Source organism: Pleurodeles waltl, chromosome 8 (genome assembly GCF_031143425.1).
Source record: "Pleurodeles waltl isolate 20211129_DDA chromosome 8, aPleWal1.hap1.20221129, whole genome shotgun sequence".
In the NCBI taxonomy this organism is placed as follows: domain Eukaryota; kingdom Metazoa; phylum Chordata; class Amphibia; order Caudata; family Salamandridae; genus Pleurodeles; species Pleurodeles waltl.
The window spans coordinates 1,546,975,211-1,546,998,445 of NC_090447.1; the positions used below are offsets into that span (position 1 = coordinate 1,546,975,211).

The following is a 23,235-nucleotide window of genomic DNA, read 5'->3' on the forward strand; positions in this document are numbered from 1 at the left end:
CACCTACCTTTCAGGGTCTTGGGTGGGCTATTTTTCTAACCCTCACTGTTTTCGTACAGTCCCAGCGACCCTCCACAAGCTCACATAGGTTTGGGGTCCATTCGTGGTTCGCATTCCACTTTTGGAGTATATGGTTTGTGGTGCCCCTATACCTGTGCTCCTATTGCAATCTATTGTAATCCTACACTGTTTGCATTACTTTTCTTGCTATTACTTACCTAATTTTGGTTTTTGCACATATATCTTGTGTATATAACTTATCCTCATACTGAGGGTACTCACTGATATACTTTTGGCATATTGTCATAAAAATAAAGTACCTTTATTTTTAGTAATTCTGTGTATTGCGTTTTCTAATGATATTGTGCATATGACACCAGTGGTATAGTGGGAGCTTTACATCACTCCTAGCTCAGCCTAAGCTGCTTTGCCATAGCTACCTTTTATCAGCCTAAGCTGCTAGAAACACCTCTTCTACAATAATAAGGGATAACTGGACGTGGCACAAGGTGTAAGTACCTCTGTTACCCACTACAAACCAGGCCAGCCTCCGACACCTATGTCTCTAAAAGTTGGGATACCTTTTAAGAATCTAAAACTATTTCTAGAACTATATCCAAACTTTTACAAAACTTTTAAACTCCAAAAGAGATGCTAACAGGGACTAACACAAGGCCCTAACAGGACTTTTGAAATTTTGGAAAAATAGCTGAAATTTCAAAAATCAGTTTCTAATGACAATTTTTGGCATTTAGTCGTGTGAACAGGTATTGGCTGAGTAGTCCAGCAAATGCAAAGTCTTGTACCCCACCGCTGATCCACCAATGTAGGAAGTTGGCTCTGTATATACTATTTCAAAGTAAGAAATAGTGTGCACAGAGTCCAAGGGTTCCCCTTAGAGATAAGAAAGTGGCAAAAAAAGAGAATTCTAATGCTCTATTTTGTGGTAGTGTGGTCGAGCAGTAGGCTTAACAGAGGGTAGTGTTAAGCATTAGTTGTACACACACAAGCAATAAATGAGGAACACACACTCAAAGACAATTCCAGGCCAATAGGTTTTTATATAGAAAAATATATTTTCTTAGTTTATTTTAAGAACCACAGGTTCAAGATTTACAAACAATACTTTAAATGAAAGGTATTTCACTCGGGTATCTTAGGAGCTTTGAATAATCACAATAGCATGTGCAGTTTTGGCAAAAATGGCAATAGGCTATTTTAAAAGTGGACACAATTGAAAAATTGACAGTTCCTGGGGGAGGTAAGTAAATGTTAAGTTCACAGGCAAGTAAAACACTTACAGGGTTCAAAGTTGGGTCCAAGGTAGCCCACTGTTTGGGGTTCAAGGCAACCCCAAAGTTACCACACCAGCAGCTCAGGGCCGGTCAGGTGCAGAGGTCAAAGTGGTGCCCAAAACACATAGGCTTCAATGGAAATAGGGGTGCTGCGGTTCCAGTCTGCCAGCAGGTAAGTACCCGCAACTTCAGAGGGCAGACCAGGGGGGTTTTGTAGGGCACCGGGGGGGACACAAGGAGGCACAGAAAGTACACCCTCAGCGGCACAGGGGCGGCCGGGTGCAGAGTGCAAACAGGCGTCGGTTTTGCAATAGGTTTCAATGGGGAGACCCGGGGGTCTCTTCAGCGATGCAGGAAGGCACAGGGGGGGGGCTCCTCGGGGTAGCCACCACCTGGGCTAGGAAGAGGGTAGCCTGGGGGTCACTCCTGCACTGGAGTTCGGTTCCTTCAGGTCCTGGGGGCTGCGGGTGCAGTGTGTTTTCCAGGCGTCGGGTTCCTTGAAACAGGCAGTCGCGGTCAGGGGGTGCCTCTGGATTCCCTCTGCAGGTGTTGCTATGGGGGCCCAGGGGGGTCAGCTCTGGCTACTCACGGGCTCGCAGTCGCCGGGGAGTCCTCCCTGTAGAGTTAGTTTTCCGCAGGTCGAGCCGGGGGCGTCGGGTGCAGAGTGGAAAGTCTCACCCTTCTGGCGGGAAACGTGTGGTCTTTAAAAGTTGCTTCTTTGTTGCAAAGTTGCAGTTTTGTTGAACAGGGCCGCTGTCCTCGGGAGCTTCTTGGTCCTTTTAGATGCAGGGTAGTCCTCTGAGGCTTCAGAGGTCGCTGGACCCTGGGGGATGCGTCACTGTTGCAGTTTTTCTTGAAGTGGGGAGACAGGCCTGTAGGGCTGGGGCGAAAGCAGTTGGTGTCTCCGTCTTCTCTGCAGGGCTTCAGGTCAGCAGTCCTTCTTCATCTTCAGGTTGCAGGAATCTATCTTCCTTGGTTCTGGGGGCCCCTAAATACTCAATTTAGGTGTGTGTTTAGGTCTGGGAGGATAGTAGCCAATGGCTACTAGCCCTGTTGGTGGCTACACCCTCTTTGTGCCTCCTCCCTGTGGGGAGGGGGGCACATCCCTAATCCTATTGGGGGAATCCTCCATTTGCAAGATGGAGGATTTCTAAAAGTCAGAGTCACCTCAGCTCAGGACACCTTAGGGGTTGTCCTGACTGGCCCGTGACTCCTCCTTGTTTTTCTCATTATCTCCTCTAGCCTTGCCGCTAAAAGTGGGGGCTGTGGCCAGAGGGGCGGGCATCTCCACTAGCTGGGATGCCCTGTGTTGCTTTAACAAAGGGGGTGAGCCTTTGAGGCTCACCTCCAGGTGTTACAGTTCCTGCAGGGGGAGGTGTGAAACACCTCCACCCAGTACAGGCTTTGTCACTGGCCACAGAGTGACAAAGGCACTCTCCCCATGTGGCTAGCAACATGTCTGGTGTGTGGCAGGCTGGCAAAACTAGTCAGCCCACAGTGGAAGTCGGGTATGTTTTCAAGGGGCATCTCTAAGATGCCCTCTGGGTGTATTTTTACAATAAAGTGCACACTGGCATCAGTGTGCATTTATTGTGCTGAGAAGTTTGATACCAAACTTCACAGTTTTCAGTGTAGCCATTATGGTGCTGTGGAGTTCGAGTTTGACAGTCTCCCAGACCATGTACTCTTATGGCTACCCTGTACTTACAATGTCTAAGGTTTTGCTTAGACACTGTAGGGGCATAGTGCTCATGCACCTATGCCCTCACCTATGGTATAGTGCACCCTGCCTTAGGGCTGTAAGGCCTGCTAGAGGGGTGACTTATCTATGCCATAGGCAGTGTGAGGTTGGCATGACACCCTGAGGGGAGTGTCCTGTCGACTTAGTCATTTGCTCCCCACCAGCACACACAAGCTGGCAAGCAGTGTGTATGTGCTGAGTGAGGGGTCCCTAGGGTGGCATAAGACATGCTGCAGCCCTTAGAAACCTTCCCTGGCATCAGGTCCCTTGGTACCAGGGGTACCAGATACAAGGGACTTACCTGGGTGCCAGGATTGTGCCAATTGTGGAGACAAAGGTGCAGTTTAGGGAAAGAACACTGGTGCTGGGGCCTAGTTAGCAGGCCTCAGCACACTTTCAAATCAGAGCTTGGCATCAGCAAAGGCAAAAAGTCAGGGGGTAACCATGCCAAGGAGGCATTTCCTTACAAACTTCCTCAAATTTTATTGATTTTACAGTTCTTTGCATAGTCTGTGGATCTATCAATGGAATTGGCACCTCCTCTATACTAATGTTTAGTTCCTCAGGATCTGGGATTTGTTTCTAATATACTTTGCTTACGAAAGAGGCAAATGCATACCTCTGACCCATTTCAGAGTTGATCATATTTTCATTGTATGTCTAACACGGGGATTCCAGTCTTGTCCATAGCAGTGCTTGTCTGCTTTATCTGCTTGTTTTTAGCATCACTATTTCAGGCGGAGTAGAGCTTCTTCTAAAGATGCTTTGAATAGCAAGTGTTGCGTCTGATCTGCTATACGCTTCCCTCTTATAATAGCTTTGACGTGATCCCATACCGTCTGTGCCTGTTTCCTCACTAGCATTCAATTGAAAATATTCTTCTATCTGGTCCATAATTTCGGTTTCATAGATCCTATCTGTAAAAAGTCTGGGATGCAAAGTGCCAAAGAGGCCCCTCCTCGGTTTCTCCTGATACAGTAATAACATATCACTGGCAGGTCTTCCATGGGTGTGGTTAGACCTAATTCTATTTTGTGCATTGCAGCAAATAGTGTCTGCACTTGACGTCATTTCATGTTCTCAGCTACTTTCTGAAGCCGTGGGGCAGTAATGTTTTTTCCTGTCTAGTGGATGCATATTTCTCTAAGTGCCTACTACTCTTAAGTCTGAGAATTGTTTCAGGAGAGAGCAAGACATTCCACTGCTTGTGTACCTGTTTGTCCCCCTCCACCTTCTCTTTAGCTTTATCCACTAGTGCATATAGACCCATTTCTGGATTTAAATTTGCGGTGTATGACGCAGTCTGTCAACACCTTTTCCTCCACTTTACTTGAAATTAGTGTATTTCTCTCTTCTAATCAAGAAACTATAACACATCAATATTTAGCTGTTTTTTCAACACATTTATTGTAATCCTTTAACAGTATTATTGATGCAACTTAATATGCAAATAACTATACCATAAATTAAACATTTTGCCTTTCTTCAGTGAAATTAGCAAAATTTAGTTTTCGCTTGATTTGCTCAAAACGCACCTGCAAATTCACCTTTTGTGGGAGTAAATATGTTTGTATGGAAAAATTTGTTCGGGTTTAGTTGAATAATAATATTCACAATATTCTCCCTTTGAGTTAGAGGAATTACAACTTTGCATGCCCTTAAATAATATGCATTTCCCACACAACTAATATATTAGACAGATCTTACGTATGTTTATTTGTAGTGTAGAATTCATGTGTTTTTGTTCTATGGGGTCTTTAGCCGTGTGTGAGAGAGAGAGAGGGGTACTGGACAATGATCTTGAACTAGCTGAACCCACAGTCTTTATGCTGACTGGTAATCTCATTCATTGACACCAAATGTTTAATTCACACTCCGTTTTTTCAGGAAGAAAATTGTGAATTTCAATTTGTAGTTTTGCAATCTTCAAAACTGGAAATGTTGACTTTTTCAGACTCATAAAAGTTGTTGACATGTTTTACCTGATTTTATTTCCTCAAACAGGCAATTGTTTGGAGAAAGCAGAAGAGCAAGTTCCAGTTTCAGCCAATCATCTTGTTGAGGAAGATGACGTAAGCATCAGTGACCCGGACTCCAGTGAGTTGCAGATTCTTTTGAGTCACCTCAGTTGTGGGATTCAAGGGTGGGAGATGCCTCCTGAGAAAGAGACACCTGCTCCACTTAGTGATCCCTTCTCAACATGGTATAGACCCTCTGGAGTAGTTACGGTTCATCTATTGGATACAGTATGATTTCTTCACGCCTCAGAGAGATAAGATGTCTGCCCATGTGTTGGACAGTGTGTGATGTCCTTCAGCCTCAGGAATGCCAGACATGCACCATTGCTTAGAACACTAAGGCCCTCATTACGAGTCTGGCAGTCACTAGACCGCCAGACTCGCGGATGGCGTTCGGACTGCCGCCAATGTGGCGGTTCGAGCACCATATTTCAACCCTGGCATCTGGCCGCAAGCGGACCGCCAGCTCTGCCAGGATCAGGGATCCCGGCGGTCTGGCGATAGGTGGCGGTCCTAATCCCCAGGGCAGCACTGCTTGCAGCGCTGCTCTGGAGATAACGACCTCGTTCTTCGCCAGCCATTTCATGACAGTAGCACCGCCATGAAAAGGCTGGCAGGAAATGGGTGCAGGGGGTCCCTGCATTGCCCATGCACTTGGCAGCACCCTTGCAATGTTCACTGTCTGACAGTGAACATTTTGAGGGTGCTGATGCACCCTGCCGCCTACAGCATTGCCACTGGCTCGATTACGAGCCGGAGACAAAGCTGTAGGCTGTTTCCCGCTGACATAGTGGGAAACTCTTAATGGGCCCGGCGGGGAGGTAGCCAGTATGGCGACAAATTTTACCCCCGCCGATTGGAAGTTCGCCGGAAGGTGTAAACCATCCACCGAACTCATAATCAGTCCCTATGTGACGTTCCCTCAAAGAGAAAATTACCTCGCATAATGTTGAACAGCGCATGAGCTATTCTCTTTGCAGAGAGGTTACAGGTCCACCCTTATGTTAGACAGTGTACGATATCACCCCCTGTCCCATGAAGATTATATTTCCACCCCTCTGTTGGGCTGAGTGTGATCTGTTCCTGGCTCAGATAGGGTAGAAGTTCATCTTTATGCGGGAAGGTCATAATCTCTTCCCACTAGAGGTGACAAGTCCACCCTTGTGTTGGACAGTGTGTGATTTGTCTGTGTCTAAAATAGTTTCAAGTCCACTTGTGTTTCAGCGAATGGCTGCTGTTCTCATATGAAATGTAGTCTCATAAACCCACCTCCATGTTTGCTCAAAAGCGGAGAAGACATTTGATAATACATTCATCTATACACACAGGAAAAGTGCGTTGATGCAGTCCACAGTCTATTATCAGGCTCAGCTCACATCTCTAAGTACATAATAAGGACATGCGATAAGCATGCACGGAGTGGTTTAGGTTTTATAACTATAGCCCACGACGAGAGTCACTGTAGACTCATACAGGATGATCGACTGTCTTGGAGTGGAACCTTCTCCCCCCACAGTGTTTAGATTATGACAGATTGCTTTCTGCTATGAATGATAATATCTGCCTCTTACACTTTACAAATATTTTTGTATGTTAAAAGGGCACAAGGTTGTTTCCTTCAGCAGAGAGGATGAGTATTTGGCCTATTGCAAGGACCGTGATGACAGTACTAGAACAGAAAGCTCTGAAAGTTCCACAGGAGAGTGAATATTGCTCAGATACCGAGACTCAGAGGGGGTAATAGGGAGCAAGCCAGTGCTTTCAAGGGCTATGGAGTCCCCACTTTGTCCTTTCTGTCACCTAGGCTCACGCTCCGTTATCCACTGTTCCTCGCAGCAGCGCCCTATCATCTCTTAGAGGAGGTTTGCTCTGCAGCAACACTGGAACAAGAGGTCATCATGGCCCCTAGAATCAGTTGTTAAATGAGTTTTGTAATACAGACCACTCTAGTAAATGTGCTTGCGTGCTCTGAAGGGTTCTGCTCTTGGCCCTGGGCACTTGGTGTTTGATGGACTTTGAAATATCAAGCCACAAATGATGATGTATGTTGGACTTTGAAATATCTATATGTGTGATGGCATATGTGGCAGTAGATGCACATGCTCTGCATACTCCTGTCATCTAGTGTTCGGACTGTTGCAAGTTGTTTTTCTTAGAACAATTATTTTGAGTAAAGAGTTCAAATTACTCTACCTCTTGGTGATATTGCGAATGGGCTGCTTTTTAAAGTGTTTTCTCTCCGCCGTCGAGTTCAGATCTGTGTGCTTCTGCTCCATCTCTTCAACTCCATTTGGTTCTGTTTTCAAACTCTAATTTCTGTTCCTACAGTATTGTATTTGACCACTTTTTTCTGTCTCATCGCTCCTTATGCTTTTCGTCGGTTCAGGCTTCGACCAACAGCGGGGGCGTTAGCGTCTGTCTCAGGCCTACCTTCCATGTGGCTCCGGCATCAATGGAAATAGTTCCCTCCTGAAAAGTACTCCCTTCCACTTCTGTCCTGCGCTAGGTTCCCACACACCGACCAACACCTCAAGTGCAACATTGTCCTCTCTCCAGATCAGTGTGAGGCAGACTGCGACGCCTTCACGTGTTTTTGATCCCATAAGACCAGTCAGGACCAAAGGGCTCATCGACTTCAGATGGCTCAGAAGGCACTGGATAATGCCCTGGACTTCTTCAGGGAAGAACTTGCTCAGGAAGTACCAACAGCCCAAGAGGAGGAAGCCTTTTCCATCCAAGACAACTCCGAGGCTGACGTGAAGCTCGACATCAAGAGCCAAGAACTTTCCTCTGCCCAGCGCATGAGTACTGTGGCCCCTGCTCTCTCACAGAAACCATCTAAGAAGGCCCTACAGCCTATTATAGAGGTCGCTGGTCCACCATTGCCATCCGGCCATGTTGGGTACCGAAAGACTGGTTCAGCTGCCCTGCCTTCAGGCTGGGCACTGAAAATCACTGCAAAGGCTAAAGCCTCAGCCTCGGTTTTGGCCTCGACCACCTCAGACTGAGAGATCGTTTTGGGGTCAATCCAAATCTTGGGACTGATCCGGCAGCCGTCTGCTTTGATCTCGGTGCCAACCAAGATCACGAAGCGCAAATTTTCGGCACCAAAATCTTCAGAGCCAAAATCTTTGGAGTCCAGGGACTTGACCCAGTCTTCCACCAGTCCTTTTCCAGTTGAGCCAGTTCCTGAAAAGATGGATTATAGTGACACCTAACTCCCCTGTGCTGTAAAGAAGAAATTGACATTTGAGGAATCTTTGGACGTTGCTGTCCCTCCAAAGAGGAGGACAAGGAATAAGGCTACCAGCCCATCCTGCCATCTTTCTCTTCCTCCACCTGCATCACCTCCACCTCTTCTCCCCACTCCCACCTCAGTCGGCTATAAAAGCGGATGGCACTCTTTAGGGTTCACCTCTGTCTTACACTGGAGGCCTAGGGGGTACACCTGATGACACTGACCAGTGGGATGCTTAAGATCCTGATCCCATTACACCTAACTACCCGGATCTTTATCCTGCTCGTGCCTCTCCTCCAGAGGGCACTACCTCATATCAGCAGGTAGTTTCAAAGGCAGCATTTCATTGTGTAGAACTTCACAAAGAGCCTGTAGAGCAGGACTTCTTGTTCAACACCCTTTCCTCCACCTGCAGGGACACTTTAGGAGGCTGGCCTGGCTTGTAGTGGGTACCAAGGGGTACTTACACTCTGTACCAGGTCCAGTTATCCCTTATTAGTGTAGAAGAGGTGTTTCTAGCAGCTTAGACTGATAGAAGGTAGCTATGGCAAAGCAGCTTAGGCTGAACTAGGAGACATGCAAAGCTCCTACTATACCACTTATATCACATGCACAATATCATAAGAAAACACAATACACAGAGTTACTAAAAATAAAGGTATTTTTATGACAATATGCCAAAAGTATCTCAGTGAGTACCCTCAGTAAGAAGGTAAGTACTATACACAAGTTATATGTACACAAACCAAAATTAGGTAAGTAAGAGCAAGAAAAGTAATGCAAACAGTGTAGAATTACAATAGGTTGCAATAGGAACACATAGGTATAGAGGCAACACAAACCATATACTCCAAAAGTGGACTGCGAACCACAAATGGACCCCAGACCTATGTGAGTTTGTTCAGGGTCACTGGGACTGTAAGAAAACAGTGAGGGTTAGAAAAATACCCCAACTCAAGACCCTGAAAAGTAGGAGTAAAGTACACCTACTACCCCCAGAGAGCACAGAAGTCGTGATAGGGGTGATTCTGCAGGAATAACAAACACCAATAGTGCACTGACAACGGATTTCCGGACCTGAGTACCTGTAAGACAAGGGGACCAAGTCCAATAGTCGGGACAGTGTCCAGGGGGGGCAGGAGCCCAGGAAGCCCCAGATGAAGATGCAAGGAAGCTGCCACTGGTTGTAAGAAGCTTGGAGTTCTGCAAGAAAGAAGAGGACTAGGGACTTCTCCTGTGGAAGACGGATGTCCCACGTCACGATGAAGCTTGCAGAGGTGTTCCCACGCAGAAAGACCGCACACAAGCCTTGCTAGCTGCAAGGGTCGCGGTAGAGGTTTTTGGGTGCTGCTGAGGACCAGGAAGGAACAGGATGTCGCCTTTTGGAGGAGGAGACAGAGGGGGCGCTCAGCAACTCAGAGAGCCCTCCCAGAAGCAGGCAGCGCCCGCAGAAGTACCCCAACAGTCACTTAGAAGAAGAGTGAACCGGAGTCCACGCGAAGTTACAAAAGGGGAGTCTCACGACGCCGGAGGACAACTCAGAAGGTTGTGTACTGCAGGACGGAGTGCTGGGGACATATAAAAACCTCCTGTGGATCACTCAAAAAAATTTAAGTGTTGAGTATTTCAATATAATGTATTCACGTACAGTTTTAATTAATTTAAACCATCATAAAGTTGAAATAAATTATGTTCAATGAGTTAAATGTGGCAAGGACATGTATCAAATGTTTAATCATAAGTGAATAATAAAACATTCAAAGGAAAACTGACAACAGAACAAAAAAAAAAATATATTAGGTAAGGGTCTGGGTTTCTGTTTATCTGGTCACTGTAATATGACTCAGGTACACATAGACTTCTTTAAATTTTTACAACTCAAGCTTAAGACGTTCTTCAAACAGAAGAACAACAGACCATATGTGGAACAGCCTAATCTCTTACCTAGTATGCCTACGATTAGAGACATCGATGACATCCAAACCATACTATCCCTAGATATCAGTGATGATATTGATTTAAATGTACAACAAGTCTTGAATGACTTGAATATTCAACAAGACTTCTCACTATCTAGTGGTTTTAAACCAAAATCTATCTTTACAACTGTACTGCCTAGTGATAATGTCATAGACGTTTTCAGTAAATTGGTGGTTAATGATCTTTATAAACTAGAACAGAAAATACTTGCTGGAAAATCATATATTGTGCATAACACAACTAAAGAAGAAAGAGAGGCTTTACAAACTTTGTCCAATAATCAAACATTGGTAATTAAAGAGGCTGATAAGGGAGGAAAGATAGTCATTATGGATATATATGAGTATGTTAATGAAATTAATCGGCAGCTGACTGATGGAACATCATATGTTAAATTGACGAGCAATCCACTTCCATGGATTGCCCGGGATTTGGAAACATTATTAAATGGATGGTTGGAAAAATGTCTTAATATCGGACTTGGAATACAAATTCATTTTCAAAAAATATCCGAAAGCACCATGCATCTATGTATTACCCAAGATACACAAACATAAAACCTCTCCTCCAGGTAGACCGATTATATCAGGAATTGATTCACCAACGGAAGCACTTTCGGAATACATAGCTAGCTTTCTACAGCCATTTGTAAAAAACTTACCCTCATACTTACAAGATACACGGGACACCTTGATAAAATTGGAGGATGTTAGCTGGTCCTCAGATATGACTTGGGTTGCAAAGGAAATTGCTTCTTCTAATAATATGGGTACAAAACTCCACAAAGATACCCCTGACCAGATCCACCCTCCAGCAGATCGAATGCATAGGGATCAAGGAACTAATATGAGAACTTTACACTTACCACCGGAAGCTTGCCCCTATGTGCTTGTTATCACGAGTGTTCCTAAGCTTAAATCCAACATTTCCGAATCATTTACAGAACTGAAAAATAAGGTAATTCATTGGCTACATAGATACGCCAGATTTGCTTTTCATATGGTACCCTCAATATTAATGGTGAGGAGGGTGGGTTGGGTGGATCCACTTAAGAATTCCGGCACAGGAGACTGTATTGTTATCAACTTCGATGCACCTTCCCTTGTCCAACAGCTTTTCTTGAATGTGTGCCAATCTAACCCTCTAGGGGGAGAAATTTCTCTATGTAGACTCCAGGCTTTCTACCCTCACAAAGTTGTACCAGCTACAAAGGGGGCGATAATGTCACTCAGAGGTGCCACTAGTTTGCAGATGCAGCCTGACCCCCAGTTGAGATGCAGCCCCTTCTCGCTTTCTGAAATTGATTGACTAAAAACTAGCACTGTATACAGCTCACTCCAGCCTCAAGGTTCCAAAAACTGGGATAAGAAGCACCCTACAGTCGGAAATATTGAAACATATGAAATAGGGTTAGGTAATCCTGAGGCCGACCAGACCCCTATTGCAGACACCAGAGATTCCACGCCAACCCCCGCATCTGCCCAGCTAGATCCTTCTAAGACGGAAACCAGTATCTGGCTTTCCCTCTGTGACCAGAGTCTGGAAATTTGTATTGAGGGAGCAAGTAAGGAGGGCAAGGCGAATGAGACCAATTTAGCCCCGGATTTAATAGGCCTCAGTAATCATGGGTATTCACCACCATTTCAGGTACTCGAACTGACCACGCCATGCCCCGATTCAGACGGGGCAAGTAATATTTTGGGCGACACTGTAGTGGGAAACCCAAATGAGGCGGGTATATATATGATTGAAAAGGGTATAAAATCTCCTCACGGCACTCCATTTGCAAGAGAGAACTTTGTGGCTGAAGTTCTCCAAGACAAAATAGATGGTCTAGGCACCGTTCTTAGCTGGAATATTGCAGGGCTGGAGAATAAAATGAGTATTCCTGAATGGGGCAAATTCATAGATGAACATAAAATATGTATTTTCCAAGAAACGTGGGCACTGGAGCCCAAATATAGAATCGGTTACAAAAGTTACTGGGTCCCAGCAACTAAGGTAAACTCAGGGAGACCCTCAGGTGGGCTGCTTATATGGCTTAGTTGTTCCCTTAAATGTCGGAGTGAAACAATTGACTTGGGCTGTCCCGATTTGATGGGTTTATCAATATCATCTCTTAGTGAGAAACCACTTCTAATAATTAACATTTATACCCGGAGCTTGGGTAGCAAATATGAGTCGGACACATTGACTATTTTGGATAGCCTCCTCTCTTGTAAATCACCTTCCCACTTTATTCTTATCGCAGGAGATTTTAATGTCACTTTTGAACCCTACTTGCTGGCTCAGGAACTATATAAAGATGAGGACGCCTATTAGGGTATTCCTCAACTGGTGTCACGCAAAAGACCAAAAATGAATAGACTAACACATCAGGTTGTGGATATTACACTGGCACATGGCCTGCGGGCCTGCAACGGTCGTTCCCGCTCGGACCCTGATCTTCATCCTACATTTAGGCGTGGAACACAGTAGAGCCAGATAGACTACATTTTGCTTGATATCCGGCTGTGGTGTCATATGGTTGACATGAACATTGTAGAACATGAGGAAAGTGATCATGAGCCATTGATTTTATCTCTTAGGAGTTTATTACCCCTACTTGAAGCCCCTTGCCTCAAGACTCATGAGCAACAGCTCGCACTGACCAATAACAGACGAAACGTTAAATGGGAACCCTTGAGTACTGACACAGTCACAATGGCATCTGTGTACAGACAGTTGGCTGATCACATGGAACGCATACCTCAGCTTTTAGAAGATAGTGGTGGGCTTATAGTAGCCCACACACAACTATTTAATTCTTTAAAACATCTTTTTACTAAAGAGTCTGCCAAAAAAGTTAAAAAGAAGTGCAACGCAAGGTGGTTCAATGCTGTATGCAGGGATGCACAGCACAAACTATTGAGAGCTTTAAGAGGGGGTCAGTCAGAACATATAAGGAAAGCTAGGAAAGACTACAAACAGGAACTAAGTAGAGCCCATAGGAGATGGGATGAATTCAGATGGGTTTCCCTCCTGGAGTCTGCTAAAATAAATGACACCTCAAAATTTTGGAAACTGCTGGCTGATGCAAGTGAAGAACCTAACCGCTCGCCCGGTGCTTCAATACTCCCCGTAGAGTGGACAGATCACTTCTCCCGATTATATTCTGGGATCGCTGGTGTTACTACCAGGGAATTGAATCAGATTATGACCTTTGAGACCCCCAAAATTGAATTTACCCTGGCAGAAACCAAGGCTGCGATTGCTTCACTGAAATGGGGAAAGGCCCCTGGCCTTGATAAAATTCCAGGCGATTTGTACAAGACAAACCCAGATATATGGGCCCCATACCTGAACCTGATTTCCAATACAGTAGCTGCAGGAGCGCCTGTCCCGAGCTCCTGGATTGGAGCGGAGATAGTTCCCATCTTTAAGAAAGGCAGCCCCTCTGACCCTGCCAACTACCGTCCAATCTCCTTACTTGATAACTTCCAAAAACTTTTTGCAAAGCAAATTTTGTCCCGTCTAGAAGAATGGATTCTGGAAACTAATGTCATTTCCGACCTGCAAGCAGGGTTTAGGCCAGCAGTCAGTACCATAGATCAGGTGTTAAGATTTCTAACAATCAAATGGAAGACTGTGGAAGTAGGTGGGGGCAACCTCTTTGTAGTTTTTATTGATCTTAGAGCCGCGTTTGATCTGGTCCCCAGAAACCAGTAATGGCTGACATTAGCCAACATGGGCATCCCACATGGTCTCTTGAAACTTATCGCCGATTACACGAGAACACCTACTCACAAATTAGGAGCGGTAAGGATGGTGACTTAACAGATCCAGTGGCTATTGAGAGAGGAGTCAGACAGGGCTGTGTCCTGGCCCCTACCCTTTTTCTTTTATACATAAATAATTGTATTAAGTAGTTAGCAAATTGCACTAATGACTCCCCAAAGTTGGCCGGGATTAAAGTGCCATGTTTACTCTATGCGGATGACACTATCCTGTTGGCCAAAACATCCATGGGAATCCAGAATCTGGTCAACCAGTTCTGTGCATTTTGCAGAGATTACGGGTTAGATATTAATGTCAAGAAAACCAAACTCATATATAGCGCCCCGATCAAGAAGCTTAGAACAAATATAAAGATGGGTTCAGTTCACCTGGAGAGGGTAATGGAATACGATTACCTGGGCATTAGATTATCTGATAAGGGCAGCTGGGATGCAGCTATAAGGAAAGGGGCACTTACCATCAGCCAAAGATGTGGAGTGATAGAACGTAAGGCTAGCACTGCAGCAAGCCCCCCTCTGACTCTTATTTCTGAAATTTACAAAGTCCAAATCCGTGCCGCTGCCCTATATGGAGCGGAACTTTGGGGATCACATAGACAACTGGACACCCTTCAAACCAAAGAAAATAATTTCCTTAGACACATATCCAGACTAGGGAAGGGCACGCCGATGCTCCCCCTAAGAATGGACTTGGGTTTAAACAGTATTAAAGTTACAGCATACTTAAGGCCACTTCTATACTGGGTTAGACTATGGAAAACGGAAGAACTCGAACCCTTTAGGACAGCAGTTAAAGATCTATTATCACCTTGCTATGGATGGGAAAAAGTTTGTTGGTTAAGGGAGATGAAAGCAGCTTGGGTCAAATTGGGTTTATCCCATTATTGGGAGAATCCCAAGATGATTCCTGCTAACGCTAGACTGCTGATTAAAGACCGATATTGGGGAAACATTTATGAGGAATTTCTCGGCTCAAATGGGTTAGGTCGGCTGACAGCAGAATTTCTGCTGGTCAAGCACGAACCTTTGCCAGAAAGCTTCCTGGATCTCCCTATACCAGCCCGTGCCCGTTCTTTACTACTTCAGTTCAGATACGGAACATTGGCGGTCAGCAGCTTCACGGCTCGTTGGTCGTCCAATAGTCCTTTGTCTGACAAATGTATAAATTGTCATCTATGCAAGGAAACTTCTGAGCACGTCCTATTTTTCTGTCCCTTGTATAAATGCCCTCGAGGAAAGTGGATTATTCCTCTGTGCAAAACACTGCTAGCACAAAACCGAACCAGTGTCTATAGAATATGTAAATATGACACTTCCATGCTGATAGTGAGCTCTGTTTCTAAATACTTGTCAGCAGCATGGACAATCCGTAGCAGGATTATTACAGATCTCAATCCACTGGTTGAAGAACAGTCTAGAAGTCAGTGGATTAGTGGCCTGTTACAATAGACTGGGATTTTAAATATAACTATTAGTGTGATCTATTGAGGAGATCAGATTGTATCTCCGTGCATGTTGTCCAGTGGGCTACCCCAATTAAAGTGATTTATAGTTCCCTAGCATATATTATTTTGTAAACGGCAAGACGCAATTCATTTGACCAATTTACTTAAGAGAACTGGCCAACCTAGGGTACCCTTTTCCACTGTTTGACTTTTAACTTTTGTAAATAGGAGCTATTTCATGAAGTTTTTATGATCTATTTTATGTATAAATCTGTTTTAGAATAGTTTTATATGTTTTATCAGAAACAAATTGATTTGTATCATCTTAAGCACATAGCACTTTGCATAGGGTAAGATTTAGGTACCATTTTAAAAGTCTTGTTTTAATTATTTATGAAACTTTTTATGTAGCACTATGAACCTTTTTTTTTGTGTTTTATCTGGGAAGCACAAACTATGGAACTTTCACTTAACCTCTGGCCCCTTTCGATGAGCAGTGTGCTAACTGTTAATGCTTCCTTTCTATGTGATGGTTTACGATTTCTATCTTTTTGTATGTATGACTATTTCTCATTTTTAAATGGCCTAAACTTAGGTAGACCGATTATATCAGGAATTGATTCACCAACGGAAGCACTTTCGGAATACATAGATAGCTTTCTACAGCCATTTGTAAAGAACTTACCCTCATACTTACAAGATACACAGGACACCTTGATAAAATTGGAGGATGTTAGCTGGTCCTCAGATATGACTTGGGTTACAATGGATGTGAGTTCTTTGTATATATGTATACCTAAGACTAAGGGTCTGCAGGCAATTCAACACTTTCTTTCCAACCGATCAGCATCTTTTTGGGAAAATACAGAAACGCTACTTGAAATGATCAACTTCATTTTGGAGAATAATGTCTTTATTCATGAGGGCACATGGTACAAACAGGCACAAGGTGTAGCTATGGGGTCACGTTTTTCAACATCTTATGCTAACCTATATATAAGCCTTTATGAGAAGACACATATCTGGTCAAATGGTCCTCCCAATCTCACTGAATATATCTTCTTTTGGGGAAGATATATCGATGATATTTTAATGATTTCGGCAGTTCCCGAATCGGTTTTACAAGAATATTTTAGGTATATTAATACTAATGACTTCAACATAATGATGACGTATGAATATAATAAGAAACAAATTCAATATCTTGATTTGGAATTATTTGTTGAGAAAGATCACGTTCATTCAAATTTATATCGCAAACCGACTGCATGCAATGCAGATTTACATGCAACAAGTTTTCATCCTAAAACCCAAATCAATGCAATCCCCTTCGGGGAAATGATTTGTGAAAAAAGAAACTGCAGTAAGGCAGAGCTCTGTGAATTGGAGTTAGACAAATTGGAGAAGAGATTTCTTCATAGGGGCTATTTGAAACGAACACTTAAGACTGCTAGAAACAAAATCAATAAAGTGACAAGATCTTCTCTTCTAAAAAAACCAAAATAAAAATAGTCATCAGTCATCACAAAATGAGATATCGTTTTCTACACCCTACAGTCAAAATAGTCATGACATTTACAGGATTCTTTTGAAACACTGGAATGTCCTGCACACAGATGATACTTTGAAATGGATATTACCTGTAAGACCAAAAATGATTCACAAAAAAGGATTGACTATTAGGAATTTGGTTTGTAAGAGCTTTTTGCCTCCAGTCAAGGAGAATTTAAACACCTGGCTTCCTGAGAAGCCAGCTGGTTTCTTTAATTGTAGCAAATGCAATATGTGCAATGTAGCTTTACACAAAACATTCATGTTTAAGTTTAATGACAGCAAAACATACAACATTTTGTCTTTCATGAACTGTAATACCAAGTTCGTGGTCTACATATTACTATGTGAGTGCAATAAAATATATGTAGGAAGCACGATTCGACCTCTAAAGGAGAGGATACAAGAACACATGCGTGCAATGATTTATCGTCACCTATAGTTCGCCACATAAATAAGGACCACCCTATGACAGAGATTCCAAAATTAAAATTTATGGGTATCAGTCATACTATGACGCATCCTAGGGGAGGAAATCGTGAATTAGCGCTCAGAAGAAGTGAAGCTAAGTGGATCATCAGACTTAGAAGTATTGACTATGGCATGAATCTGGATCATGAATTGCATTATTTTTTGTAAAATATATGTAAAGTGTGCTAATGATGAATAGGTCATATGTGTCCAAAATCTTGCTGCACATATATTGTTATTATCTCTGCATTTTGTACCATTTTGTTAAACTAACAAAGGAGTTAATATACTAATATGCTGTACAAAAATCATATGGCATGTATATCTATATTCACCTATTTCACCATTTCTTGATTGATTTGCTGACTAACATCACAGTGGGGTTCAGGATCCGTGGTTATTTGGATGCTATTTACTTTTATCTCTCCCTTTCACAATATATACATTTTTTCGAATGAACTTACTCAATATGGACTAACTTTTTAAGGAATACATCCTGCGAAAATGTTTCGCATTTCTTGGGTGGAGCAGGCCAGACAGTGTTACATTGATAATGGGAAACTTCGGGAAAGAATATTCTTCCAATTTACATTTGGATTTATCTATTTATTGTTTTAATGTCTATTGCAGCCTCTCAGTAGATATTCTATCTTCTACCATATTTAATCTTTCTTTGGCGTGGTTTGTAACAAGTTATAGGACTGGTGTTGATTCAGCACCAGTTTACTTCACGATTAGGACGACGATACTAGTGGGTTCCAAGTATGGTGCACGTAGTATTCATTAATAGGCCAGTGATGCCTATATCCTATCATTCGGGAATCATCGTGAAACTTTTGTCACCCGCCTAATTTGATTGTAAGGATAATTTCCGAAGTATTATTATTGGTTGCCGTGTTCCGCTTTCTTCCAAGATGGCGCCTGTATGTTTCACTAGCGGGCTTACGATGCCCGCTCTCAGCTTTTCTGGAACGCGTTGTCCTTCGTTTGTTTCCCCTCCTATGTTTATAAGGGGTTCATACGAAGAGTAACAAACTGCTGCTTGTCTCCTCATCGAACATGACGACGGTTCGTTAGGGACCTATTTGGACATTGCAAGGTAATTGATAGGACATTATACTAATATGTGGACTTGGTCATTGAGTGTAGACATACTCAAATTGTCTTAAATAATGACATGTCTTACCGCTATTTACATATAACAACATGCGTTTTCACTTATACTATGAACATATTTAAGAATAGTCTCTCTTTACTTCTACTTTGGATACTGTTTGACAGTTTAAACCGATATTTTATAATGACAGCAATTGGTTTGAATATTGGGAATTCTGTGCCTGCAATCTGGAATCTTTTTAATTAAGGGAAGTGTTGCCCTAATCGCATCACTTTTTGGCATTTTTTCAGAATAAATTGACATGGGGTCCATGAAAATGCTTGGAGATGACTGATTCTGTGAATGATCATAGTGTACCGATAGCCTTATGGAGATAAAGTTTCATTGTTATTGATTTACACATACAGGTCCGTGCCTTTAGGTTGCTTGATTTTTGGCTTTCATTATCAATCTATATGGATTTGAGATAGATTCTAACTTCCTTTTATATATGTCGGACAGTATCAGGAACATATTGTGATAGAACCCATATACAAAAGGTATTCATTATATTTTTCAAAATTCTGATTGGTTTGGGACTTTGGTAATTATTATTCTGCATGTGTATATACACAGATGGACGTTGGTTTACTAAGCTGTTGCTCATATGTTTCAAATTACCAGTTTGACTGACTGTAAATATTTGTACTTTGGCTGTTGGATTTTACACTTGCGGTGTGCACTGGGTTATGTGGCTTGGTCTATTTTTCTTGCACAGCTTGATGGGTGATTAATTGATCACGTTTACTAACATATTAGTTATCTGTGAATTATATTTTGATTGTTATGAATGTTATTATTTTAATCAGCCTTGATAAAGTCCGCCTTTGGACGAAACACGTGTTGGCTGATCTGGAGATTCCATTAAGTTGATTCCTATGATTACAAGCAGCATCTCCTTTGAATGGACTATATTAGGAGATGAAACCTCTGATCTACAAGCAGAAAAATTACATGTATTGGATGGACTGATCCTGTCTTTTTGTAAAATTTTTGTTTGAACTTGTAGTTTCAAACTTTAGGAGTCATATAAATATATTGTGAATTTTTCACACTATGGTGGTCATTACAACCCTGGCGGACGGTGTAAAAGATGCAGTAATACCGCAAACAGGCCAACGGACAAAAAAAGGGAATTATGACCCTGGCGGAAACCGCCAACAAAGACAGCCACTTTAACACACCGCCTGCCACGGAGGTACAGACAAGCAGCGCGGCGGTTACCGCCAACAGACAGGCAGAAGACAAAGTACCGCCCACAGTATCACAACCCGCCAATCCGCCACCTTTTCCGGGGCGGATTCACAGTGGATAAAAACACGGCGGAAACAGTTTCTGCAATGGGAAAACGCTCACCTGAACACATCCCACGAGGAACGAGGACTCCATGGACCCGGAACTCCAAATACTCCCTGCCCTTGTCTTTCTGCTCCTTTACGACCAACAGCTACGTAGGCGCAGAAGACACCGGTGAGTACTGCATCTACGACACAGGGGAGGGGGGAAGCAAAAGTCAGGGGGACGCCCACCAAACACCCCCACCCCCACCCTCGCATTATACAACATACACACCAATGCAGTCACAAAAATCACATTAACAACCCACAATCCCCCCGGAAGAATGCAAAGACAATGGGAAATTCGGCCAAACATTGTAATGTGCCAATAAACATGTCATACAAAAATATAGAGATATATATTTGAAAATCAGTCATAATTATATATACAATACGAGAAGTAGTGCAGATATGTACACAACAATGTCTGTGCACCAACAGTCCAAAAAAGCATGGGTGAGGCCCACAATAGATACCTGACCAAAATCCAAGAGAACACTGCTGGGGCATCAGATAGAAACACTACAGGCACCTCAGGGGGAAGGGAAGGGGGGGGCACCTCAGCCACATGAATGCGGAGCCTGATCCACGACGGGGCTCCATGCCCATTGATGTATCCAGGGGAGTGCAAATCCACAGTCTCTCAAGTCTCTACAGTGGGTGGGTTGCCCACTGTACCTTCCTGGGGAGTGCAAAGTCACAGTCTCACAAGTCTCTACAGTGGGTGGTTTGCCCACTGTACCATCCTGGGGAGTGCAAAGCCACAGTCTCACAAGTCTCTACAGTGGGTGGTTTGCCCACTCTTCAATCCTGGGGAGTGAGCCACAGTCTCTCAAGTAGATGCAGTTCTCTACTGGTACTGGGTGGGACTGGTGCCCAGACTGGATGTGTCTCCCCGTGAAAGTTCATGTCCTGTCACTGTCCCAGCTGCACATGGGATAAGGATGCCTGATGTGGCGGTCCATTCATTCCTACACGGTCTGTGCCCTGTTCAGCGGTGCTTTGCCATGGCGGTCTTTGCCCTGTTCAGCGGTGCTTTGGCATGGCGGTCTTTGCCCTGTTCAGCGGTGCTTTGACATGGCGGTCTTTGCCCTGTTCAGCAGTGCTTTGACATGGTGGTTCTGGACTGTTCAGCGGTCCTTTGCCCTGTTCAGCGGTACTTTGACATGGCGGTCTTTGCCCTGTTCAGCGGTGCTTTGACATGGCGGTCTTTGCCCCGTTCAGCGGTGCTTTGACATGGCGGTCTTTGCCCTGTTCAGCGGTGCTTTGACATGGCGGTCTTTGCCCCGTTCAGCGGTGCTTTGCCATGGCGGTCTTTGACCTGTTCAGCGGTGCTTTGGCATGGCGGTCTTTGCCCTGTTCAGCGGTGCTTTGACATGGCGGTCTTTGCCCTGTTCAGCGGTGCTTTGACATGGCGGTTCTGGACTGTTCAGCGGTGCTTTGACGTGGCGATCTTTGCCCTGTTCAGCGGTGCTTTGACATGGCGGTTCTGGACTGTTCAGCGGTGCTTTGGCATGGCGGTCTTTGCCCTGTTCAGCGGTGCTTTGCCATGGCGGTCTTTGCCCTGTTCAGCAGGTGCTTTGCCATGGCGGTCTTTGCCCTGTTCAGCGGTGCTTTGACATGGCGGTTCTGGACTGTTCAGCAGTGCTTTGCCATGGCGGTCTTTGCCCTGTTTAGCGGTGCTTTGCCATGGCGGTCTTTGCCCTGTTCAGCGGTGCCTTGCCATGGCGGTCTTTGCCCTGTTCAGCGGTGCTTTGACATGGCGGTCTTTACCCTGTTCAGCTGTGCTTTGACATGGCGGTTCTGGACTGTTCAGCGGTGCTTTGGCATGGCGGTCTTTGCCCTGTTCAGCGGTGCTTTGCCATGGCGGTCTTTGCCCTGTTCAGCGGTGCTTTGCCATGGCGGTCTTTGCCCTGTTCAGCAGTGCTTTGACATGGTGGTTCTGGACTGTTCAGCGGTGCTTTGCCCTGTTCAGCGGTGCTTTGACATGGCGGTCTTTGCCCTGTTCAGCGGTGCTTTGACATGGCGGTCTTTGCCCTGTTCAGCGGTGCTTTGCCATGGCGGTCTTTGCCCTGTTCAGCAGTGCTTTGGCATGGCGGTCTTTGCCCTGTTCAGCGGTGCTTTGACATGGCGGTCTTTGCCCTGTTCAGCGGTGCTTTGACATGGCGGTCTTTGCCCTGTTCAGCGGTGCTTTGACATGGCGGTTCTGGACTGTTCAGCGGTGCTTTGCCATGGCGGTCTTTGCACCGTTCAGCGGTGCTTTGACATGGCGGTCTTTGCCCTGTTCAGCGGTGCTTTGACATGGCGGTTCTGGACTGTTCAGCGGTGCTTTGGCATGGCGGTCTTTGCCCTGTTCAGCGGTGCTTTGCCATGGCGGTCTTTGCCCTGTTCAGCGGTGCTTTGACATGGCGGTTCTGGACTGTTCAGCGGTGCTTTGCCATGGTGGTCTTTGCCCTGTTCAGCGGTGCTTTGCCATGGCGGTCTTTGCCCTGTTCAGCGGTGCTTTGCCATGGTGGTCTTTGCCCAGTTCAGCAGTGCTTTGACATGGCGGTTCTGGACTGTTCAGCGGTGCTTTGCCATGGCGGTCTTTGCCCTGTTCAGCGGTGCTTTGCCATGGCGGTCTTTGCCCCGTTCAGCAGTGCTTTGCCATGGCAGTCTTTGCCCTGTTCAGCGGTGCTTTGACATGGCGGTCTTTGCCCTGTTCAGCGGTGCTTTGACATGGCGGTTCTGGACTGTTCAGCGGTGCTTTGGCAGGCGGTCTTTGCCCTGTTCAGCGGTGCTTTGCCATGGCGGTCTTTGCCCTGTTCAGCGGTGCTTTGCCATGGCGGTCTTTGCCCTGTTCAGCGGTGCTTTGACATGGCGGTTCTGGACTGTTCAGCGGTGCTTTGCCATGGCGGTCTTTGCCCTGTTCAGCGGTGCTTTGACATGGCGGTCTTTGCCCTGTTCAGCGGTGCTTTGACATGGCGGTTCTGGACTGTTCAGCAGTGCTTTGCCATGGCGGTCTTTGCCCTGTTCAGCGGTGCTTTGACATGGCGATCTTTGCCCTGTTCAGCGGTGCTTTGACATGGCGGTTCTGGACTGTTCAGCGGTGCTTTGGCATGGCGGTCTTTGCCCTGTTCAGCGGTGCTTTGCCATGGCGGTCTTTGCCCTGTTCAGCAGGTGCTTTGCCATGGCGGTCTTTGCCCTGTTCAGCGGTGCTTTGACATGGCGGTTCTGGACTGTTCAGC

The 23,235-nt window shown here is 44.8% G+C and overlaps 1 protein-coding gene across 10 annotated transcripts in view; it reads left to right on the forward strand.

Moving 5' to 3' along the window:
* LOC138248977 (zinc finger protein 773-like) overlaps positions 1-23,235 on the forward strand; it is a 302,908-nt gene that overhangs the window by 217,045 nt on the left and 62,628 nt on the right. For all 10 annotated transcript variants that reach the window (XM_069203038.1, XM_069203039.1, XM_069203029.1 and 7 more), the window contains one exon: positions 5,041-5,133. In XM_069203038.1, the coding sequence (XP_069059139.1) occupies positions 5,041-5,133 (93 nt within the window). The remainder of the gene's footprint in view (positions 1-5,040; positions 5,134-23,235) is intronic.